The 22,663-nt window shown below is 43.9% G+C and overlaps 1 protein-coding gene across 10 annotated transcripts in view; it reads right to left on the bottom strand.

The window, feature by feature from the left end:
• LOC139413408 (membrane associated guanylate kinase, WW and PDZ domain containing 1b) overlaps nucleotides 1-22,147 on the bottom strand; it is a 203,514-nt gene extending 181,367 nt beyond the window's left edge. For 7 of the 10 annotated variants that reach the window (XM_071160754.1, XM_071160755.1, XM_071160746.1 and 4 more), the window contains exon 1: nucleotides 21,390-22,147. In XM_071160754.1, the coding sequence (XP_071016855.1) occupies nucleotides 21,390-21,687 (298 nt within the window). In that variant the 5' untranslated portion in view covers nucleotides 21,688-22,147. The remainder of the gene's footprint in view (nucleotides 1-21,389) is intronic. The other 3 variants (XM_071160756.1, XM_071160748.1, XM_071160762.1) reach the window with 3 other exon arrangements.
• Between the last annotated feature and the right edge of the window lie 516 nt (nucleotides 22,148-22,663).

Raw genomic sequence — 22,663 nt, 5'->3', positions numbered from 1 at the left:
CACGAGCTCTGACAGAACACATTCCCTTCACGGATCAACGGAGAGCTGACAAGAGGAAGAGAGGGGAGGAGAGCTGTTGTACCACACACACAGTACAGAGTGGTTTTTGACTGTCTGATCCATCTCAGCTCCTGATATAGTGTGGTAAAACTCTTCAGGCAGGCCTGAGTTACCTAGGCGTTGCCCTAGCACAGCTACACTGACACCAACTGATACCAGAGCCTCACGGGACATAGAGATCATACCAGCACATTCAATACAGTAGGTCTGAAATGGACCCAACCACAAATAAATGACAGCAGCTGAATACATGCTGGAGGTTAATTAAAAGATGTCCAATGTATTAATATTTTCTACATGCCATACCAGGTAACATGTTAGCTAGTCATGCAAATAAATGTTAGGACCACAATTCTATAGAGCATTGTAAAATGACCTTGATTTAATATTCAACGTAGGTCTCCTAACTCTACATAGTCTGAACAGGGCATGACCGTTGACCTCTGGCTGATTAGCTCTCAGTCTTGTATGCAGGAAGCCAGAAATATCCCTGGGTACAGCTGGTGTTTAGCTAGGCAGAACGAACCTGGATAAATAGACCACAACAATAGATCATGCCTCTCTCTGCCCTCGCTCGTCTTCAGCCGTCTCTGTGTGTGTGCGCGCGTGTGAGTGAGTGTAACAAGCCGCCATATGTTGTCAGTCCGCTAGGCTGGGGGTTTTGCAGATCCAAGAAAGTTACGACTGTTCAGAATGATCATATGATAAGCAATAATGATTAATAAGATGACTGTTCAGAATGATGATATGATAAGAGGTTGTGATTAATACGTTGACTGTTTTATGGATGTGATAGGTAAAGACCTTTCGAGTTTAATTCGTGAGATGGGAAAGCTTCAAAACAACGTTAGTTAGTTGATTCGATAAATAACAGTCATCAGAATAATGAAAGTAAAGTCACGACAGTGACCAGGATACTCATATCCCCTCTATTTAGACTACTCCATCCATGGTGCTATGTGGAGGACCGGTCTGAAGCTACGTTCCAGAGGTGGGGTAAATGGAGGCCAGCTACCCAGAGCTCAGAAATAAACCAGTGAATATGAAACCCATCAGCCAAGTTAGACGAATGCAGAATAAATGTAGAACAGACACACATGAAAGCAGAGCAGAGACCCATTTTATAAGCTTGTTTGTGACTTTTGGCCGGTAATAATTTGGGCAGACGGTCAAAGCCAGGACAATATTTGCATGCAGTTAGTTAGGCCACACACAGCGGGCAGCCTGTGGTCTAGAGTCTGGACATCAGACAGGAAGAACAAAGCAGTTCATTTTCCTCCACTCCTTTTACGATGGTAATATTTTGGTTTGAAAAGCATGACATCATTTGTTTGGAAAACCAGTAGTCTACCATTGGCTTCTTTGAAATTATTTTCCCTCTGGGGAAAAAATGGCTTCCCATGTATAACTGCTCCTAGTCCAGTCCACATGCTTCATCCTCCTACATCAGGACTGTGTAAAGAGCTGCATGAAAGCCATGACAGATGGAAACAATAAGGCTGGATGTGTTCTGTCTTCCTCTCGAAGAGCTCAACTCCCTCAAATGGACTAAACAATCTGATTTGGCATAATAGTGATAATACTTTCTTATACATTTGGTGGGTCTAATCCTGAATGCTGATTGGTCACAGGGAGACCACCGGCTAAATCTATGACATTAAAATACCTACTGTTCCATCTGACTGCGCAATCCATCAGCCCAGCCAGGCAATTTATAAACTTGATCTCCACTATAAAAAGCATCTAGACATTCTCTTAGACTACCATTTAGTTTAACAGAGGAGATTTGTAAAAACCTTGATGTCTGTCTGACATTTGCAACATTGTTTCAATATTCAAATTCAATCTCCAGCTGTCCCATAGTAATGAATGTGTCGGGAGTGAGGAGACAGTGAGCCAGTCAAAATCATGAAATCAGCATCATTTCTATGGATATATACAAAGAACTATCAATAGAAAACAAGTAAAACAAGTGATTGTGTTAGCGGTGTTGGCTAGCTCCTCTGAACAAAAGCGTCCTGACGAGAGAGCACATTTACTCTGCCAGGTGAAATCGTGCATCATTAGCTCATTGTTATGGATGTATCCAAATAAATGTCACTAGAAAATAGCTTAAACAAATAGAGCTACTTTGTTGTTATTCTAGCTACACTGTTTGCCTTGACTGTACGTTAGCTGTAGTTGGCTAGCTAGCAAACAAGGGCTAAGAACGTTGCCAGATAATATGGCAATGGAGCATTTAGAATGAACGACAGGGATCTATAGATACAGAACAAAAAGACTGAAGACTGGGTCATGCCTCTGGCAACCGAACCGATAGAACGAACGACCAGCTGGATGAAATAGTACGAATAAATTCATAAAAATATATATTTTTTATGAAAATATATTAGTCATTATTTGAATATGTTGGTAACCTGTTGTATAAAAGTGATTATGCCCGAGAAGCCAGTGTTTGGAGGATATATTGTCTCGAGCCTAACAACACCCGTGCCAATATATCCCCCAAACACCGGCTTTTCAGGCATTATCACTTAAAATGTCACAATCTGTCCTTTCGATTCATTTTAATTAGAATGGAACAACTTTTTTAATACTAGTTAAGGATACTATAGGCCTAGATATCATGTTTCACCTTAATTTATTAATACAACAAGGTAATTCTGTGGTCCAAATTCAGATCATGCATGTCATAAGAAGATGCCCAGCGCTTCAAGCCTGCTCCTCACGTATATCGCTCTCTCCACACCTGTACATTTCAGTCACATCTGGCACCATTGGCTACACTTGTCTGTCCATCAAGCACATAAGCAACTAGCTTGCCTGCTCTATCTGCACTGAATGGCGAAGTCATTTATTTAGCTAAATGTTTTATTTAAAACAGTCGATTTCACAGGTTAAAAAAGGAACAATATAAACAGCTTCTTTTAGGGGGGGGGGTTCGAACCAGTTCAGAACTTTATTTTGCTGGTTGGAACGGAACAAAAAAAAGTGTCTCAAAACTAAACGATTGGAAAACCATTTTGGTTCCAACCCCTAGTAATAGCCAAGAGAAGGAACGAGGCAAAGCAGGGCGCTACACTGGATAAAATATCATCTGACTATACAGTCACCATTTACAAGAGTCACCATTACGCACACTGACTTTCATCCATGGTTAACATGCAAATCTTCTGCACCTCCCTCAGCTGTGTTCATAGATTAGTGAAGCTGGGCTGCTATCTCTCTGGTTTAAGAGGAACATGGCCTGCTTATTTTCCAGAGAAAGTCTAAGGTACTTAGTAGGCAGAGTCACGTACTAATGTAAAGCCTACGGTATAGTTGAAGTCAGAAGTTTACATACACTTTAGCCAAATACATTTAAACTCAGGAAATTTGTACTCTGATTAAATGTCAGGAATTGTGAAAAAATGTCTTAGGTCAGTTAGGATCACCACTTTATTTTAAGAAAGTGAAATGTCATAATAATAGTAGAGAGAATGATTTATTTCAGCTTTTATTTATTTCATCACATTCCTAGTGGGTCAGAAGTTTGCATACACTCAATTAGTATTTGGTAGCATTGCCTTTAAATTGTTTAACTTGGGTCAAATGTCTCAGGTAGACTTTCACAAGCTTCCCACAGTAAGTTGGGTGACAGAGCTGGTGTAAGCTGGAGTCAGGTTTGTAGGCCTCCTTGCTCACACATGCTTTTTCAGTTCTGCTTAAAAATGTTCTATAGGATTGAGGTCAGGGCTTTGTGATGCCCACTCCAATATCTTCACTTTGTTGTCCTTAAGCCATTTCGCCACAACTTTGGAAGCATGCTTGGGGTCACTGTCCATTTGGAAGACCCTTTTGCGACCAAGCTTTAACTTCCTGACTGATGTCTTGAGATGTTGCTTCAATATATCCACATATTTTTCCTCCCTCATGATGCCATCTATTTTGCGAAGTGCACCAGTCCCTCCTGCATCAAAGCACCCCCACAACATGATGCTGCGACCCCCGTGCTTCACGGTTGGGATGGTGTTCAGAACGCTTCTCCTTCCTGAGCGGTATGACAGCTGCGTGGTCCCATGGTGTTTATACTTGCGTACTATTGTTTGTACAGATGAACGTGGTAATTTCAGGAATTTGGAAATTGCTCCCATGAATGAACCAGACTTGTGGAGGTCTACAATTATTTTTCTGAGGTCTTGGATGATTTCTTTTGATTTTCCCATGATGTCAAGCAAAGAGGCACCGAGTTTGAAGGTAGGCCTGAAAATACATCCACAGGTACACCTCCAACTGACTCCAATTATGTCAATTAGCCTATCAGAAGCTTCTAAAGCCATGACAATTTTCTGGAATTTCCCAAGCTCTTTGAAGACACAGTCAACTTAGTGTATATGTAAACTTCTGGAGTGGTTGAAAAATGAGTTTATGACTCCAATCTAAGTGTATGTAAACAGACTTCAACTGTATTTCTCCATTTACAAAGAGATTTCTCTATCTGGCCTTTCTGCATCAATTTGTAGAAGGCGTGTGTATATGCACCTGGGAGTTTAACTAAATCCATGCCAAAGCAAGTTTACATGTACTTGCTGGCAGTTCTACAAACCAGAAACTTCAAAATAAAGATTAAGGGAAGGAGTCAGACGAGGTTGGTTGTGATCATCCATGTAATACCTACTGCTACAAAGGGATGAGAGGAATGCGGCCACAAAGAAAGTAAACAAAGTTATTCAAAAAATATGAGTCATGAGGCAAAGGCTCCTTAACCTCCAGTCAGAAGGGCAGGCAGGCAGGAGTGTTTATACCATGCCAAACCTGAGGTCATATGTTTGCCTGGCCAGACATTAAGCAGGCCGTAAGGGAACATCCAGGAGATTTCATGTATCAATCAGTCAGCCAAAGATGCCCAAGACTCAGGGTTTGCCCCTGTTGCTGTGGTAACCAGGGCCACCTGACTTCAAATCACCTCAAACATCATGATTACACACACTACAAGGAGAGGGTGATGAGGGAAGGAGAAGGAGAGGGGACAACTTGGACTATCACAGTACCGTATTTAACCAGGGTTTCTACAGCATGCTGAGGCAAAGTAGATACTTTATGCCTTATTACAGTTAGGGACTGCTATTGTTTAGCTTGTGATGCTTATAGATAGGGGTGGGGCCGGGAGAGCTGATCCTGGATCATAAATAACTGAGGAAAGACTGTGTTTAAAGGGGGATGCACATGCAAAGGGAGGGGTGAAAAAAAGAAGAGAAAGACTTTGGCTGTGTCACAACAGTTCCTCAACCACTGGGCCTCACAGTGTAGCTACACCCACCTGTAAGCTAGCATTCCACCTGAGAGTCCTGCCGTTTCACCTGTTGAAAGTTGTAAGGAAGTTATGCAGCAGTTTTGCTATAACCTGTCGGACTGGCTCTGTTCTACCTGGGAACAGGTGCATCAGTGTCAACACACACTACACAGAGGTGACAGTTGGAGAATACACTGTAGCTATCGCAAGGAATTCCCACAACAGAGGCTGGCGCCAGAGCAGCTGCACTTCAACGGGCAGGGCTCTACCCCCTAATAATACTATTACAGTGAAACTGACAGCATTTTAGCAACATTAAATCTTATATACACCCCCAAGAAGAATGACACTTTAAAGACACTGTAGCAAATAAACATCTGTCGTGTCCAGAACCGGAGTCTACACAGATCGGTGCACCATAGCCAATCAGAGCTACAGTAGGCCTTTATGCAAAGAAGCTATTTGCCACACAGGCCTGCCATCACAGTAGGCCTTTATGCAAAGAAGCTATTTGCCACACAGGCCGGCCATCATTCACTTTGAACTGGACTGTGTGTTTACAGGAAGTTGCAACAGCGAGACTTTATATCATTAGAATGCATTCGCCAAAAGCCACAAAATAAACATGAATGGATTTCTGCCATTATGTCAACACCATGGGAACCCTCTTACATTTAGGAACTTCACAGTCCTATTGATCAAACAACCATGAACAGGTAGGCTCTCTCTCCCGAATTCTTGCACATCAACAAGATCAACAACTAATGCGAGCCAGAGTAAGATTAGCTCAAATCTACCAAAGGAACATTAGATAAACCCTCAACTGTTTCAGCTAGTTGCCCATCAAAATTGCACTGAAACGTTGGGGACTGTAGCCTCCTCGTCCTTCTGCAACTTGCCTGCAAACAAGTACAAGTAAATTAGAGAAGACCTCACTCTGGCCATTTTACTCACACTATCAGAGCTGGTTAGCAAGGCTGTTTTAATGTTATCAAGATCGTTTGTGACTAACTATTACTTTCTTTAAAAGAAGATGGTGATGAAGCTATGAAGGAAAAATACTGGAGTTTTGGTGCAGGTATCGCAGAACAGCGCAAAAAATTATATTGCAATAGTGTTAAAAAATGTTGATCGTTTAAAAAGAAATCCCGATATGCAACTACCGATTTTTTTTTACCCACATCACTAATGTACTATGCAGTCAGTCTGTCAATCAGTTGGTGCCTTCTCATTTGTCTCTTTGTTTTCAGTGAGAAGGCACTGCTTTGACCTGTTCCCCTCGATAGCCTACAGCCACAAGGTGCTGCTTTAATATTACAGGAGTTGGGACTCATTTTCCATAACCAACCCTCACCCTATTAAAAAGGCATAACCGTCTGAAATGTCAAAGCATTCAAATGTCAACCAACGGAAAAGAGAGAGCAGTGGAGGATGGACAAAAGGTAGCCAAACAAAGGGTTCAGGAAGTGACACACAGGAAATGGAGCTCACCCCTGAAAGGGCCTGAGAGACAGAGAGGAGACAATAACGAGAGGAAGAAGGGAAGTGAGGGTCAGTTAAGAGCAGTGAGAGAGACGTTCCTTGTCTTCCTCATTTACATTATTCAGCTGTTTTTAAACAGATGACACATTTCCTTAAAAGAAGAGGGGTTTACAGGTTCACCGTAGCTTGCCGAACTACAGTGTAACTTCGAACACACTCCAAGGGGAGATCTGAGAACTCTATGTATGGTATGTGAGTGGTATGTGAGTAATGGAGCTTGAGCATGACATGCCTCCATCAAACCAGCCCAGAATACTGTATGTCCTCCTTGACCATTACTGTAGAGTCCGTGTGGCAATGAGAGAAACTGTAGACAGGCAAAATGGGGTTAAGGCGGGGCAAACCCGCTCCACTCGTCTCTCCTTATCAGACTATTCACATCAGAAAGAATTATAATCAAATCCTGTGAAAAAAAGCAGACAAGACTGCCAGTACCAGTACTGCTGTAAGAGGCCGGGAGGGAAATTAGATTTCTTCCTTAATTGATGAGATTTTAAAGAAGCCCAGTTTCAGCCTGAGGACAGAGAGTACCGTCCGTCCGTCTGGATTCACTTAGTCTTCCCTCTTATTACCAATAACTATTTACCATCAGAGAGCCTATTCTCCATATAGTATTACACAGGTTGGGGCAATACATCACAGGTATAGGAGCTGTCACCTCTTGGGTAAGTGTATTGAGTGGGGACATCATTTGCCTCAGGGCTGGGCAGGGAGAGAGGACAGTGTGAAAAGGCTTGAAGATGCTGCATATCACCGTTCGATGATGTTCTTGGCTAAGAGATCCAATTACAGACTCCAACAATGAGATGTATTCTCTTTGCAGGATGGCGCCGGTAGACATGGTCACCCTGTTCATGGCTCCTAAGCAACTTTGCAGTTTTATCATTTTGGGGATTATTTCTCACCTTATTAGCTCAGAACCTCCTTTGCATTATTATATACAGCCTGAATATTTTGGATTTTAGAGAGGCAGTAACTCACCAGCATTGCGACCAGAAATACAACTTTCCTGACTGGAATCCTTTGTTTGTAACCCCCCAAGGCAATTCCACTTATCCCAGAAACTAAAGAAGAGATAAATCGGAGTGGACTCCAACTCTCACTTTCTTCGGAACATGAACAATGGTGGCCATCTTGAAGCATGTGTGACAACAGACTGGGATAGGGATTGGTTGAATATGTCCATAAACACACCAGCCAGCTGGTCTGCGCATGCTCTGAGGACGCGGCTAGGGAAGCCGTCTGGGCCGGCAGCCTTGCGAGGGTTAACACGTTTAAATGTTTTACTCACGTTGGCCATGTAGAAGGAGAGCCCACAGGTTTTGGTAGCAGGCCGTGTCAGTGGCACTGTATTGTCCTCAAAGCGAGCAAAGAAGTTGTTTAATTTGTCTGGGAGCAAGACGTCAGTGTCTGCGACGGGGCTGGTTTTCTTTTTGTAATCCGTGATTGACTGTAGATCCTGCCACATAAGTCTCGTGTTTGAGCCGTTGAATTGCGACTCTACTTTGTCTCTCTACTAACGCTTTGCTTGTTTGATTGCGGAGGGAATAGCTGCACTGTTAGTATTCGATGGTGTTTCTGGTCGCCTTGCCATGATTAAATGCGGTGGTTTGCGCTAACACTGCCATCAGTCCACGGTTTCTGGTTAGGGAAGGTTTTAATGGTCATAGAGGGTACAACATCTCCAATGCACTTGCTAATAAACTTGCTCACCAAGTCAGCGTATACATCAATGTTATTATCTGAGGCTATCCGGAACATATCCCAGTCCACGAGATTGAAGTCATCTTGAAGCGTGGAATCCGATTGGTCAGACCAGCGTTGTATTGACCTGAGCACGGGCATTTCCCGTTTTAGTTTCTGTCTATAGGCTGGGAGCAACAAAATGGAGTCACGGACAGAATTTCCGAAAGCAGGGCGGGGGAGGGCTTTGTATGCATCGCAGAAGTTTGAGTAGCAATGATCCAGAAAGCTAACAGCTCTTGTCACGCATTTGATATGCTGACAGAATTGAGGAAGTATGGTTCTTAGATTAGCTTTGTTAAAATCCCCAGCTACAATAAATGCAGCCTCAGGATGTATGGTTTCCAGTTTATATAGAGTCCAGTGAAGTTCTTTCAGGGCCGACGAGGGATCTGCTTTGGGGGAGGGGGGAGATATCCACGGCTGTGACTATAATCGAAGAGAATTCTCTTGGAAGATAATGCGGTCAGCATTTGATTGTAAGGAATTCTAGGTCGGGTGAACAAAAGGACTTGAGTTGCTGTATGTTGTTGTGATTACACCATGAGTCGTTAATCATAAGGCATACACCCCCAACCCTTCTTCTTACCAGAGAGATGTTTGTTTTTGTCGGCGCGATGCGTGAAGAAACCAGGTGGCTGTACCAACTCTGATAACATATCCCGAGTGAAACATGTTTCCGTGAAACAGAGAATCTCTGATGTCTCTCTGGAAGGCAACTCGTGCCCTAATTTCGTCCGCCTTTCGCCTTTCGTCTCCTGTGGCGACAGTGTTGTTTTGGGTCGGCCTCTGGGATAAGATCCAATGTCCAGGGTGGAGGTCCGAACAAAGGATCCGCTTCGGGAAAGACGTATTCCTGGTCGTAATGATGGTAAGTTGACATTGTTTTATATCCAATAGTTCCTCCCGGCTGTATGTAATAACACTTGAGATTTTCTGTGCTAACAATGTAAGAAATAATACTTTTTTTTTAAACAAATAACTGCATAGTTTTCTAAGGACCTGAAGCGAGGCGACCATCTCTGTCGGCGCCATTCTTGCCATTTGAAGGGGTGTCCACATACATACATATATACATATTTTTTTTGTATGCATGTATATATAGTGTAGTTACAGTATGGAATTCACAACTAAATGTTTTCCAGTTAGATCTTAAAACTATTAAGTTAACTGTGTAAAATGTGCTAAATGTTCTGCAGTTGCTCATTTGGTTTGCTAATTTAGTAGCTAGTTAGCTATCTAGCTAAGTGCTTCCTCCAAAATCAAGCTTCACTTGCCGGTAACAGCAGAGAATCTCCAACTGGATCAAGAGCCTTGCTGTGAGCAAACTGAGTAGCATTTTTTTTGTTACTTATAACTTCATGAGCTGGGATGTCGGTCCTGAAAATAGGTCAGAGACTATAAACATGTTTGCAATGCATTGGTTAGCATTGTCTATGGGATTGTACATGTACTTGTTAGCATTGCCAACCTTCAAATTACAAAGGCTCAGTGGGGTTTGAAAATAGAGCCCTGTGTGTTCAGTGCCGATATTACCAAACAACCCGGAATGGCACAAGGTCGGTATGAAGGTAAGACAATCTGGACACCGCCCAATCCTAACGTTAGCTAGCATATGCTACCGTACCTGTAGACTTTGACATTGCTGCACACAGAGACATACAGATGGTGTCCAAGAGTTCATCCGACTCTGGTTAAGTAAGGAAAACTTAATTGCCAGAATCTCGCAGTATCCCTTTAAGACGAACAAGTCAATGCTGTGGATAATCAGTTTGCTATGCAGTATCCCTTTAAGACGAACAAGTCAATGCTGTGGATAATCAGTTTGCTATGCAGTATCCCTTTAAGACGAACAAGTCAATGCTGTGGATAATCAGTTTGCTATGCAGTATCCCTTTAATACGAACAAGTCAATGCTGTGGATAACCAGTTTGCTATGCAGTATCCCTTTAAGACGAACAAGTCAATGCTGTGAATAATCAGTTTGCTATGCAGTATCCCTTTAAGACGAACAAGTCAATGATGTGGATAATCAGTTTGCTATGCAGTATCCCTTTAAGACGAACAAGTCAATGCTGTGGATAATCAGTTTGCTATGCAGTATCCCTTTAAGACGAACAAGTCAATGCTGTGGATAATCAGTTTGCTATGCAGTATCCCTTTAAGACGAACATGTCAATGCTGTGGATAATCAGTTTGCTATGCAGTATCCCTTTAAGACGAACAAGTCAATGCTGTGGATAATCAGTTTGCTATGCCTTCTCCATCACAATTACTGCTAGCAGACACAGTGTAGCAATAGTCTCATCACTAATCCACACGATGAGGAGAAGCAGAACCAAAACCAAACCTAAGGACAACATTAAAAATAGGTAAGTCCCTGTAAAAAAAAACCTGTGGCTGACAGAGAGCAGAGACCTGTAGGTGTATCATGGCAAGAAAACAACAACAAAATAGCAGATTGAAGGAGGAAAACAGCACTAATGTTAGAAACAAACATTATGTTGCCATCTAGAGTCACATTTGTTTACTTTGCGAGCTATAAAACCACACAATTTACATAAAGTATGTTTTTAATAGGACCGTATAGTTTAGTCAAATTCGTGTTCTAATTTACCATGTGAAATGTGGTATTGTAGTACAACCCTACATCGCCCAGTACATGAATAAAGCATTCCACTGCAGAGTGATAGAGATCATGAGAGCAGTGGTGTGTGTATATCTGAACCCTCAGAGTTTGATGCTGGCTGTGTGGCACTTTTTAAAAGTGATGATGCAATTCCAAAGCGAGCCAAAAGATCACCACTCTGGCCATTAACATTTTGACTAACACAGCGAAGTACAAATCTCCACATTAAAGGGTTCAGAATAGCCTGGCCACAAGCATCCGCTTCAAACAGTTTGTTAAATTCAGCTTGTCAGTCTCTCTGCTGGTTAGTCAGGGAGAATCTAAGCATAAATAAAGGCATGGAAATCAACTCCTTGACATAGTCATAACATCATTGTTTCCATAGGGGTGTGTGTAGGGCGAGGTACTGTACTGTGAGGGAGGGGGCCCCTGTTCTATTAGGGAGAACAACAGAGTCTCCAAGTAAGACAACATTTCACCTAATTCAATATGTTTTTTAGGAAACATTCATAACCAATGTCACCAACAACTGTGTTAAAAAGGAGATGTGTATGCCTGTGTGTGTGGGGCATGTTCTGGCTGGCCTGCCCACGCCATGACAGGGCAGGGAGCAAATTGTTGAGGGGGACTGTTTTCCTGGCGTGCCTGCCTGAGGGAGAGGAGCGATTGATCGATGGGGACAGAGTGAACAGCACATGTCACATTGGGGACGCCTCCGGCCCTGACCCGTGGCATCTGCGCCGCTCCTCCACTGCTCCGCTCCCATTGGGAGTCGTCACGGAAACAGACGTCCACCATCACTGCCAATCAGATCACAGCACTACAGAACTGCTGCTAACTATCTGGCCATGCTAGGAAGGACAGAAGAACAGAGCTTCTAAAAAGTCTATACAGATTGCTGCCGTTGGGAGGACCGTGAACAGTATGAACACACACACACACACAGAGTATTGCGCAAGTGAGCTACAAGGTATGATGTGGATGATGTGAAAGAGCGGACCAGCATGTGTCTACAGGGGTCCACCAGTGCAACACCCGTGTGTGTAGTCTGAACTAGGAGTCATTATGAAGGTGTTGATAACGTGCCGAGTCTGGTTGTAATCTCTGTGCCCAGCAAGTCTTAGGTGTGGATGAAGGGACCAGGACAGGACATGTTTAAAGGTCTGCTAGAGAGAAACGTACTGCCCTGCACTGTATATCACCATGGCTACGGCATTTGGCACTATACTACCACCACATATTGCTGAGCATATAGATTTAGCCCACCTGTACAGATGATGACATCGGTTGTTAAACACCACCATTTTGGAGCATTAGATAACAGCAGTTTCCAGCTAACAGCCACATGCTTTCTCCATCAAGGAAACCAAATGCTGGTCAATCACAGCAGCTGACATTTCCAGATGAGAGATTTGGAGTAAAGTCCCCCCCCCCCCCCCCACACACACACACACACACACACACATTCATGTTTCTCTAGGTAATTCATAGTGACTAATGAGGGTCTAAATGAATAACAATTATAATTAATGAATGACATTTGGGTGGTGATTAAATGTCAAATGTGCTCGGAGAGCATGCCAATGCAGGATTTTTACAAACATGAATCATCAAAACATATCCTGAACAGACACCAGAAACACAGATGGTAGATGTAAATCATAGTCCTGTGTAAAACACACACATTTGCATCCAATCTGGTTCTCGTTATCCAAATGTGTTTGTTTCGTCGACCCACCAAGTGTCACTACTGAAAATGGTACTTACTGCAATGCCATGTGACACACACTAATCCACAACTCCCATGAAGGTCCTTATAGTATGGTATCTTTTCAAGAGTTAACATGTGGAGAAGGGTTCTGCCAAGTCAGCCCAAGTTAGTTCACAGACATCTGAGACCAACCCCATCATCGAGAGGCTGCACAATTCACACACTCAGATGACAAAGAGAGAGACGATAAAAGATTGAGAGAGAATGGAGGAGCAAAAGAGAAGATGGAGACTGAGCTGATGAAGAAGAATGGAACAGCATGCTAGAGAGGTGGACTAGGGATTCCTCTGGTGTGTGTATGCCATGCCTTGGGCTTCCAGACCCACAAAAACACACCACGAGAGAGAGAGAGAGAGAGAGTGTGTGTGTATACCATGGGCATCCAGACCCACAGAAACACACCACCCCAGAGAGAGAGTGTGTGTGTGTGTATGCCAATCCTTGGGTATCCAGACCCACAGAAACACACCACCCCAGAGAGAGTGTGTGTGTATGCCATGCCTTGGGCATCCAGACCCACAGAAACACACCACCCCAGAGAGAGTGTGTGTGTATGCCATGCCTTGGGCATCCAGACCCACACCACCCCAGAGAGAGAGTGTGTGTGTGTGTGTGTGTGTGTGTGTGTGTGTGTGTGTGTGTGTGTGTGTGTGTGTGTGTGTGTGTGTGTGTGTGTGTGTGTGTGTGTGTGTGTGCGCGCGCACGCCATGGGCTTCCAGAGAGAGTGTGTGTGTGTGTATGCCAATCCTTGGGCATCCAGACCCACAGAAACACACCACCCCAGAGAGAGTGTGCGTGTATGCCATGCCTTGGGCATCCAGACCCACAGAAACACACCACCCCAGAGAGAATGTGTATGTATGCCATGGGCATCCAGACCCACAGAAACACACCACCCCATAGTGTGTGTATGCCATGCCTTGGGCTTCCAGACCCAACAGAAACACACCACCTCAGAGTGTGTGTGTGTGTATGCCATGGGCTTCCAGACCCAACAGAAACACACCACCCCAGAGTGTGTGTGTGTGCGCGCCATGGGCTTCCAGACCCAATAGAAACACACCACCCCAGAGAGAGAGCGTGTGTGTGTGCCATGGGCTTCCAGACCCACAGAAACACACCACCCCAGAGAGAGAGAGAGAGAGAGAGAGTGTGTATGCCATGGGCTTCCAGATCCACACCACCCCAGAGAGAGTGTGTGTATGTGTGTGTGCGTGCCATGGGCTTCCAGACCCACAGAAACACACCACCCCAGAGAGTGTGTGTATGCCATGGGCTTCCAGACCCACAAAAACACACCGCCCCAGAGAGAGAGAGAGAGAGTGTGTGTGTGTATGTATGCCATGGGCTTCCAGATCCACACCACCCCAGAGTGTGTGTGTGTGTATGTATGCCATGGGCTTCCAGATCCACACCACCCCAGAGAGAGTGTGTGTGTGTGTGTGTGTGTGTGTGTGTGTGTGTATGCCATGGGCTTCCAGACCCACAGAAACACACCACCCCAGAGAGAGTGTGTATGTATGCCATGCCTTGGGCATCCAGACCCACAGAAACACACCACCCCAGAGTGTGTGTATGCCATGCCTTGGGCTTCCAGACCCAACAGAAACACACCACCTCAGAGTGTGTGTGTGTGTGTGTGTGTATGCCATGGGCTTCCAGACCCAACAGAAACACACCACCCCAGAGTGTGTGTGTGTGTGTGTGTGCGCGCCATGGGCTTCCAGACCCAACAGAAACACACCACCCCAGAGTGTGTGTGTGTGTATGCCATGCTTTGGGATTCCAGACCCAACAGAAACACACTACCCCAGAGTGTGTGTGTGTGTGTGTATGCCATGGGCTTCCAGACCCAACAGAAACACACCACCCCAGAGTGTGTGTGTGTGTGCACGCACCATGGGCTTCCAGACCAAACAGAAACACACAACCCCAGAGTGTGTGTGTGTAGTCTGCTGGCTATTGTGGAAAACACAACCATGTCTATATAATCCTCTTAATCAGGACGGCCTGTCCTCAAATCCCCAAGAAGTGTGTGTGTGTGTGTGTGTGTGAGAGAGAGAGAGATGGGTGGGCACCAGCTGAAGCTAATGAGATGTGTAATCGGACCCCAGGGCACTGGTCTGGTCTAAGTATAATTAAAAAGGTAAAGAAAAAAGCATCTCCAGAGAACAGAGGATAGACTGACTAAATACAAGTAAAAATAATCAAAGCAAATTAATATTTTAGATTCCAAAGCTGTTTTCATATTTTATGACAATAGCAGAGATAAGGTATGTGTGAGTTTATGGGCTCCTGCTTATTAGTATTTAATTTGAACATGGAAGATTCTTGACTTCTATGCCGCCAAGACTATTAACATCTACTTCTGCTCATATAAATTGACTTCCTGGTAGCAGTATGCCCGTTGGAGCAATATTGCATCTAATTTGCGAAAACAACAGCAAAACTGACAGAGGGCTTTGGCACACCAGCATGAGTCACCCTCTGCCCCGCTCAGCTCCAGGCTGATCAAATCAAATGCAATGATGATCAGATTCCTGCATGCGTTGGATGTGAAGAACACAACTTTGTATAACGGTCAACTGAACCTTCTAATGAACACCGTGTGGGATTGCAGAATGACTGTGGAATGCAATTCTCTTCTGATGTCACTGCAATGGGACGGATTTAAATCAAACTTACCATAGCAGTCAAAGGCTTCACAGTAAGCTCATTCCCAAACCCCTCAGCCATTAGACGCCATATATACTGTGGTACTGCACACGACTGTGCCTGAAAAACACTTCCCACATATGGGATTATGCTAATATGACAGCCACATTGACAATGTGGAAATAAGCAGAGGCCTTAGGAGTAGATTTGTCAAATGATCCACTGCTTGGGATGTGTTAAAGAGATGGGAAGTGAAGACTGAGAACTGGGAGAAATATCTAGAAGCTCTAAATCCAAATCTCAGCCACTCAACAAGACGTGTGCGACTTCATCGCCTGACAGGAAATCAAGAGGGGGGGGGGGGGGGTTGGAGAAATTAAAGAATGTCACCGACTGTATCCTCCTTGAGGAATGACCATGATGACGAAGAGGCTGTTGACAGGAGTTCTGAACATCATGGGATCACAATTAGAATGGATCTGAAGGGCACAACACCTTCCATCCAGACAGGCAGGCAGGCAGAAAGAGCCTGGAGCACAGCGGAAGCAGCTGGAGCACTTCCTTTGTAACTAACACAGGTAAATTAAACCCAGAGATTGTGTCTGAAGACATTGTGTAGGGGAAGTTGAGCTGGTCAACTGTGTCAGAGAATACAAAAGATGGGGGGGCTGTGGGGGTTCACACAGAGGAAAAGGATATAAATGCTTCCACATGCAAAGACAGAAGGAGAACAGTAGCAACACGTAGGTGAAAATAGATATACTAAATGCTTTTTTTTATATACCACTGGTGAAGCCAAGCCAGAATAAAAAAAGTCATATTACAACCTGTGTTGTGATAATTGCTTTGTTTGCTCTATAACCTGTTAGTTCATATGCCTTGACACCGTGATATACAGGCAGAAGGCCGAGACAATAAGACACAGCTGCAGAATAAATTCAACCACACCTTTGTTTATCAGAAAACCGGAGAGCAACCTCTGTCTGGTGAAGACCACAAAGCATATTGCATTGTTACAAACATGGTCTACAGCATGGTCAAGCAAGTTAATGTTTCCAACATTTCCGGGACCACTAAACAACAATTGAGAACACAGCGGAGAGTTACTGCAAGTCGCAAAGAAAACAGGAGCTGCCTCCACTATTCCACCTCTGCTTAGTTTAATACAGTGACAACTAAAAGATAGCAAAAACAATATTGTCCAATCAACGTAAGCTAAATATGATGTGGCTGTCCATGGTTGTGATTGTCTGTGTCCTAGGCTACCTGGCTAAAATGCTTGCTAGCCTAACTTCCTTTCACGGGCCACATTGAGCCAGGTAGTTAACATTAGCCTTCTACATCTAGCTACATATTGAACTTCCATCCTCTCAGGCCAGGGGCACAATGTATTCATTTCTGGTTGGATCAGAATCTCCGTTATAATCTTTGGCCAGAATGGAAAATTAAGTAAAACCACAAGTCCAAATCCCTATCTCCATCCATGGCTACTTTAGGAAAGGGCCAATAGGCTATACGTGTGCTCTAGCCAACAGCGCACAGATTGAGTTGGCTAGAATGCACGGTTGGCTAGAGTGCATGTGTCAATACCAGAGTGGGCTACACTCGCTATATAAAACGCAATATTTTTGGTTAGAAAACCATCAGTAGAGTTGAAAATGTGATGAAAACCCATTCAACTTTGATTTTTTTTTTATCCATTACATAAGGTGAATGTGTTTTTATGTGCACTACATCATCACGCACAGATTTGTATCTGCAACAAGTCAATTTGATGGAAACATCTCTGGTGGGAAAATGCACACATTGCTTATGCAGTTTGTTTTATTTTTATAAAAAGGGAAGCCATATGCCCGCTGGCTTCCCATGCATTCAATGCTACGGGCGACAACAATGTCTTACTCTTTTTGGCCAGATAGATACAGAGAGGCGCTGTTTCGCTCGCTCAGATGCTTTCTCCGGTAAAATATACTTTTGGTCATGTAGTCTGCTTGCCGAACATCTCAATCCAAAATCATGGCATTTGTATGGAGTTGGTCCCCCTTTGCTGCTTTAACAGCCTCCACTCTTCTGGGAAGGCTTTCCACTAGATGTTGGAACATTGCTGCGGGGACTTGCCTCCATTCAGCCACAAGAGCATTAGTGAGGTCGTGGCACTGATGTTGGGGGATTAGGCCTGGCCCGCAGTCGGCGTTCCAATTTATCCCAAAAGTGTTCACTGGGGTCGGGGTCAGGACTCTTTGCAGGCCAGTCAAGTTCTTCCACACCGATCTCGACAAACCATTTCTGTATGGACCTCGCTTTGTGCCTAGTTAAATAAAAATAGGGCACAGGGGCATTGTCATGCTGAAAGAGGAAAGGGCCTTCTCCAGACTGTTTCCACAAAGTTGGAAGCACATAATCATCTAGAATGTTATTGTATGCTGTAGCGTTAAGATTTCCCTTCACTAGAGCAAAGGGGCCTAGCCCAAAACATGAAAAACAGCCCCAGACCATTATTCCTCTTCCACCAAATGTTACAGTTGGCACTATGCAGGTAGCTTTCTCCTGGCATTCACCAAACCCAGATTCATCTGTCAGACTGCCAGATGGTGAAGCGTGATTCATCACTCCAGAGAACGCGTTTCCAATGGCGGCAAGATTTACACCACTCCAGCAGACGCTTGGCATTGAGCATGGTAATCTTAGGCTTGTGTGCGGCTGCTGGGCCAAGGAAACCCATTTCATGAAGCTCCAGACGAACAGTTATTGTGCTGACATTGCTTCCAGAGGCAGTTCGGAACTCGGTAGTGAGTGTTGCAACTGATGACAGACAATTTTTACGAATTAGCACTCTGCAGTCCCGTTCTGTGAGCTTGTGTGGCCTACCACTTCACGGCTGAGCTGTTGTTGCTCCTAGACGTTTCCACTTTACAATTACAGCACTTACAGTTGACCAGGGAAGCTCTAGCAGGACAGACATTTGACAAACTGACTTGTTGGAAAGGTGCCATCCTATGACGGTGCCACATTGAAAGTCACTGAGCTCTTCAATAAGACCATTCTACTGCCAATGATTGCACATAACCATGCAGTTTTATACACCTGTTGCAGGTGTAGCTGAAATAGCCAAATCCATTAATATGAAGGGGTGTCCACATACTTTTGTATATATATTGTATATATATTGTATTCAGCCTCTTGCGAATTAAAGGTAAATTATGAAACAGAGATATTATAATTATAGATTTCTTCTTGGTACATTTTTGGGGAAGCCTGGCTTCCCTTGGCATCCATGAATACACACCCACTGAAAAAGAGATTCTCGACCTACCACCCACACTGCCATAAATCTGAGCCACAGGACCAGCTAGCTATAATCGCACCACAATTTTAAAAAGTATTAACTTCTTCCTTTTGGATTTACAACAGTTTAAATCTGCTGAGCCTGCAAAGTTTCAGGCTAGCCACACATGTTGGTGAAACTTTAAAAACTTGATCACCACTGTAAATTAACTTGTCTTTGCCTTTCCTTCGGACTGATCCCTGGCTGAATAACTGACTCAGTCAGCCCAGTGTAGTATATTAGGAGGGGATTAACAGCATCACATGGAGTTATGCTGTGCTCTGATGTGATCCAGACACTAAATACCTCCTCACTGACCCCTGACCTTGATGCTGTGTTTCATGCTGCCTGGTCTGATCGGCCCAGCCCCATGGAGCGCCATGCACTGATCCCACAGCAAACACACACGAGGACTTGCTAAATAACACATGGGTCCATTAACTATGGGAGCCTTGAGGTACACTAATCCGCTTCCATGTTAAAGCCTTCGTGTGTGTGTGTGTGTGGGGTGGGGGGGGGGGGGGGGGGGGGGGTTAGAGGAAATTTAGACCAGGGTAGAACTACCCGAATAGATAATTTTTTATCATAATTCCAGACATGATAATAATCTGCAACCAAGTTCACTCAAAAACTGTTTAGTGTTCAGACTAGATTACCCAACAGACTGAGACTAAATGTATTAAATAGGAAATGTCAATCAAAAACATGTCTCTCTCTTTATGATATACAGCAAGAGTCCTTTCAACAAAGCAGGGAGTGTGGGAATACATGTCGAAACTACGCACATATTACATAATCCAGTTAATGACTCTCCCAGAGCTACTGTGTCAATACAGCAGCATGGCCATATAATGGCATGTGGCACCCGGTGGCAGCTCAGTAATGTGTGTGCTGTAGTCAATCCCCCTACAAAACAACGTACTGTGGCCGTTAAAAAGCCACAATCGGCACCAAAAACATGCTATGCCCAGCCTGTACCCTGAACTTGACTGAGGATGCAGAAAAGTTTACCACCTGATGGACAATAGCCTAATCAGCACCGCCTTTTGCCTTCACAGTCATCAAATTATGAAAATGACAGCCACGGTAGATAGCTTAGTGGTTAGAGCGTTGGGCCAGTAACCGAAAGGTTGCTGGATCGAATCCCCGAGCTGACAAGGTGAAAATCTGTATACCTGCCCCTGAACAAGGCAGTTAGCCCACTGTTCCTAGGCCATCATTGTAAATAAGAATTTGTTCTTCACTGACTTTCCTAGTTAAATAAAATAGACATTAATTTGAGCTAAATTAGGACATTTAAACTGAACATAGGATACAGATGGCTCTTGTTGCCAAACATATTTTCCTGATTAGGGAGAACATTTCCTAGACAGCATGAATTTTTAAAACCTGAAATGGCATATGGTCATGTGACTGTATCGCCACGGCATCCCCTCCTCCATCCCTCCAAACAGGATCTGGAAATGAGCCTGGTGGAGCACTGGGACTGGAGTGGGAGCTGATTGGCCAGCTTCCTGATATTGTCTCAAGTCATTATGAGCATGGGCAGGATGGCCACCTTCTTCCCATTAGCCTAGACAGAGGGGATTCATCAACCATAACTTGAACCATGCGGCATGGACTGTGTGTTGAGTTGGGAATTTGTTGTATGAAACTGACAAGAAAGTAGGTAGTCCGCAGGTTGCCCATCCAGTGGCTCCTTATTTGGGCCAATGAAGTAGGCCTATGTGCTCAGGGTTTATAAACAAATAGATGTGGGGAAAAATATTTTTTTTTGTGATTTCCCCCCCCCCCCCTCCCCCTCCCCCCCTCTTTCAACCACAAAGAAACGTTTTAAAATCAGTCCACATCATAGCTCTGAGCATTCATACAAGCCTGCCAGACACACTGGGTTTGTGTCACATTGGCTTAGTGTCAAACTACAAGGCCAGGATGAGTCAAGTTGACCATGAACAGTTCACACTGGCCAGAGCTGCTGTTTGTATGCTTCTGTTAATGTTGTCATCTTCCTGCTATGGTATGAGCAGAGGTTGGGATGTAGTCAACTATCAATACGTGCCTTAGGCCTAATGGGTAGGCGACAGCCAAGATATCACCTACAGCGTCGGTATGGTACACTCCAATCATAAGTAATTTAACTGCTGAAATGCAAGGCATGTGGGTGTTGTTTTAAGGGGAAAAGGGCAATTCAACATACATAAATCACTCACAATGTATGAGTATTTATATATCTGACGGAACTAAAACCTTGAAAGGGATTCTGAAAAGTGGGAAATGATTTAGTACATATTTATTACATAACATTTTAGTGCCTTGTCCACTTTCATACATCACTCAGTGTGGACGAATGAGGCGCTCTGGGACGCTCTGCTGCTTCAGTGTCATCTCTTACCTTGTCTGACCGTTCTCAATCTGATGGGACCACTGCAATTCTTTATCACTGTCTGTACATCATACAGGGGCAACCCAGAGATCGAGAGGTTCTCTACTTCCAATATCAACGCCCCCTCTGTTAATTTTCCATTTTTGTAAACCACGATACCATCGTTAACTTGTCCGATGTAGGCGAACTCTCCGTTCTCCGCACCACCGAGCAATTGCACATTTAAGTCACCGCGAGCGTCTTTGAGGACCGCGCACTCGTTAACTTTAGTGGTCCAGTGATTCTTCTTTTGGATCACTTTGGACATGATGAATATCCGACACCAAACAGGTGGTCTCGCCGATTTATAGCAATATAGACAACACAACGTGTCTCAGAATATAATATCCAAATCAGACGCAACAAACTTTCTTTTTCTTTCCGTGAAGCATGAGTGCTGCTGTCAAAATCTGCCCATCATTCACGCAAAAAAAAATCAAGCCATTCTTGTCCAATGGACCACTTCTGTAGAAGTCCTGAGCAGCTGGTCCTAATTTGCAGGTATTGTTTTTCTCATCTTCCTTGCCGAGTAATCTCGTTTATATATCTCTTCGGCGTCTGCCAAAGTACCACTAACCTACAGTATCCACTTGTTAAAGTCGTTTCTCAGTTCCTTCTTTATAAAAAACACTTTCAATATTTTCCGTTCAAGCAATGGAGGTTTTCTTTGAAAACGCGGTGAGTTGGTTGGTGGTCCCACACAGACCACGGCTCCTTTAAGCAGGTACAACGTTTTGTTATATTTTATCCCACTCCGCGTGCTGTACGGATCGAGAGGTGCTGCTAGTAAAATGAGCGCATGCGTCCGGTTTCCCTACGGAGTCCAGAGGGATATCCTGCTGCACCTATTACAGGGTCCTAGTGCCGCGTTCGTCAACGTCTAACATGCTATTTGAAAACACAGTAAACTAAAGGACGGAGAATATTGACTTTGACCAGAACTATTGTTTAAAAATCATATTCTTAGGTTTAATTGCATTTCAATAAATTGATACCAATGAAGAGGGAATAAGCTGCCATATCTAAACCGAAGCATGAAGCAAATGTAATAAATATTATATTTATCATTCAGTCAATCTTTCTTTAGACTCTACACCTTTAAATCATTACGCTACACCTCCACTCTGGGTCCGGTTTTTAATTGTCTTTTACTGGTTTTCAATGGAATGCAGATCAGATTAAAACTTGCCACTTTACCAGGTGAAATATATGTATTATTTTTTTGGGATTCTAATAGTTTGGGT

The sequence above is a fragment of the Oncorhynchus clarkii genome, chromosome 7 (genome assembly GCF_045791955.1).
Source record: "Oncorhynchus clarkii lewisi isolate Uvic-CL-2024 chromosome 7, UVic_Ocla_1.0, whole genome shotgun sequence".
Lineage (NCBI taxonomy): Eukaryota > Metazoa > Chordata > Actinopteri > Salmoniformes > Salmonidae > Oncorhynchus > Oncorhynchus clarkii.
The sequence above is the reverse complement of the archived record's forward strand: the minus strand, read 5'-3'. Positions and strand labels throughout refer to the sequence as shown.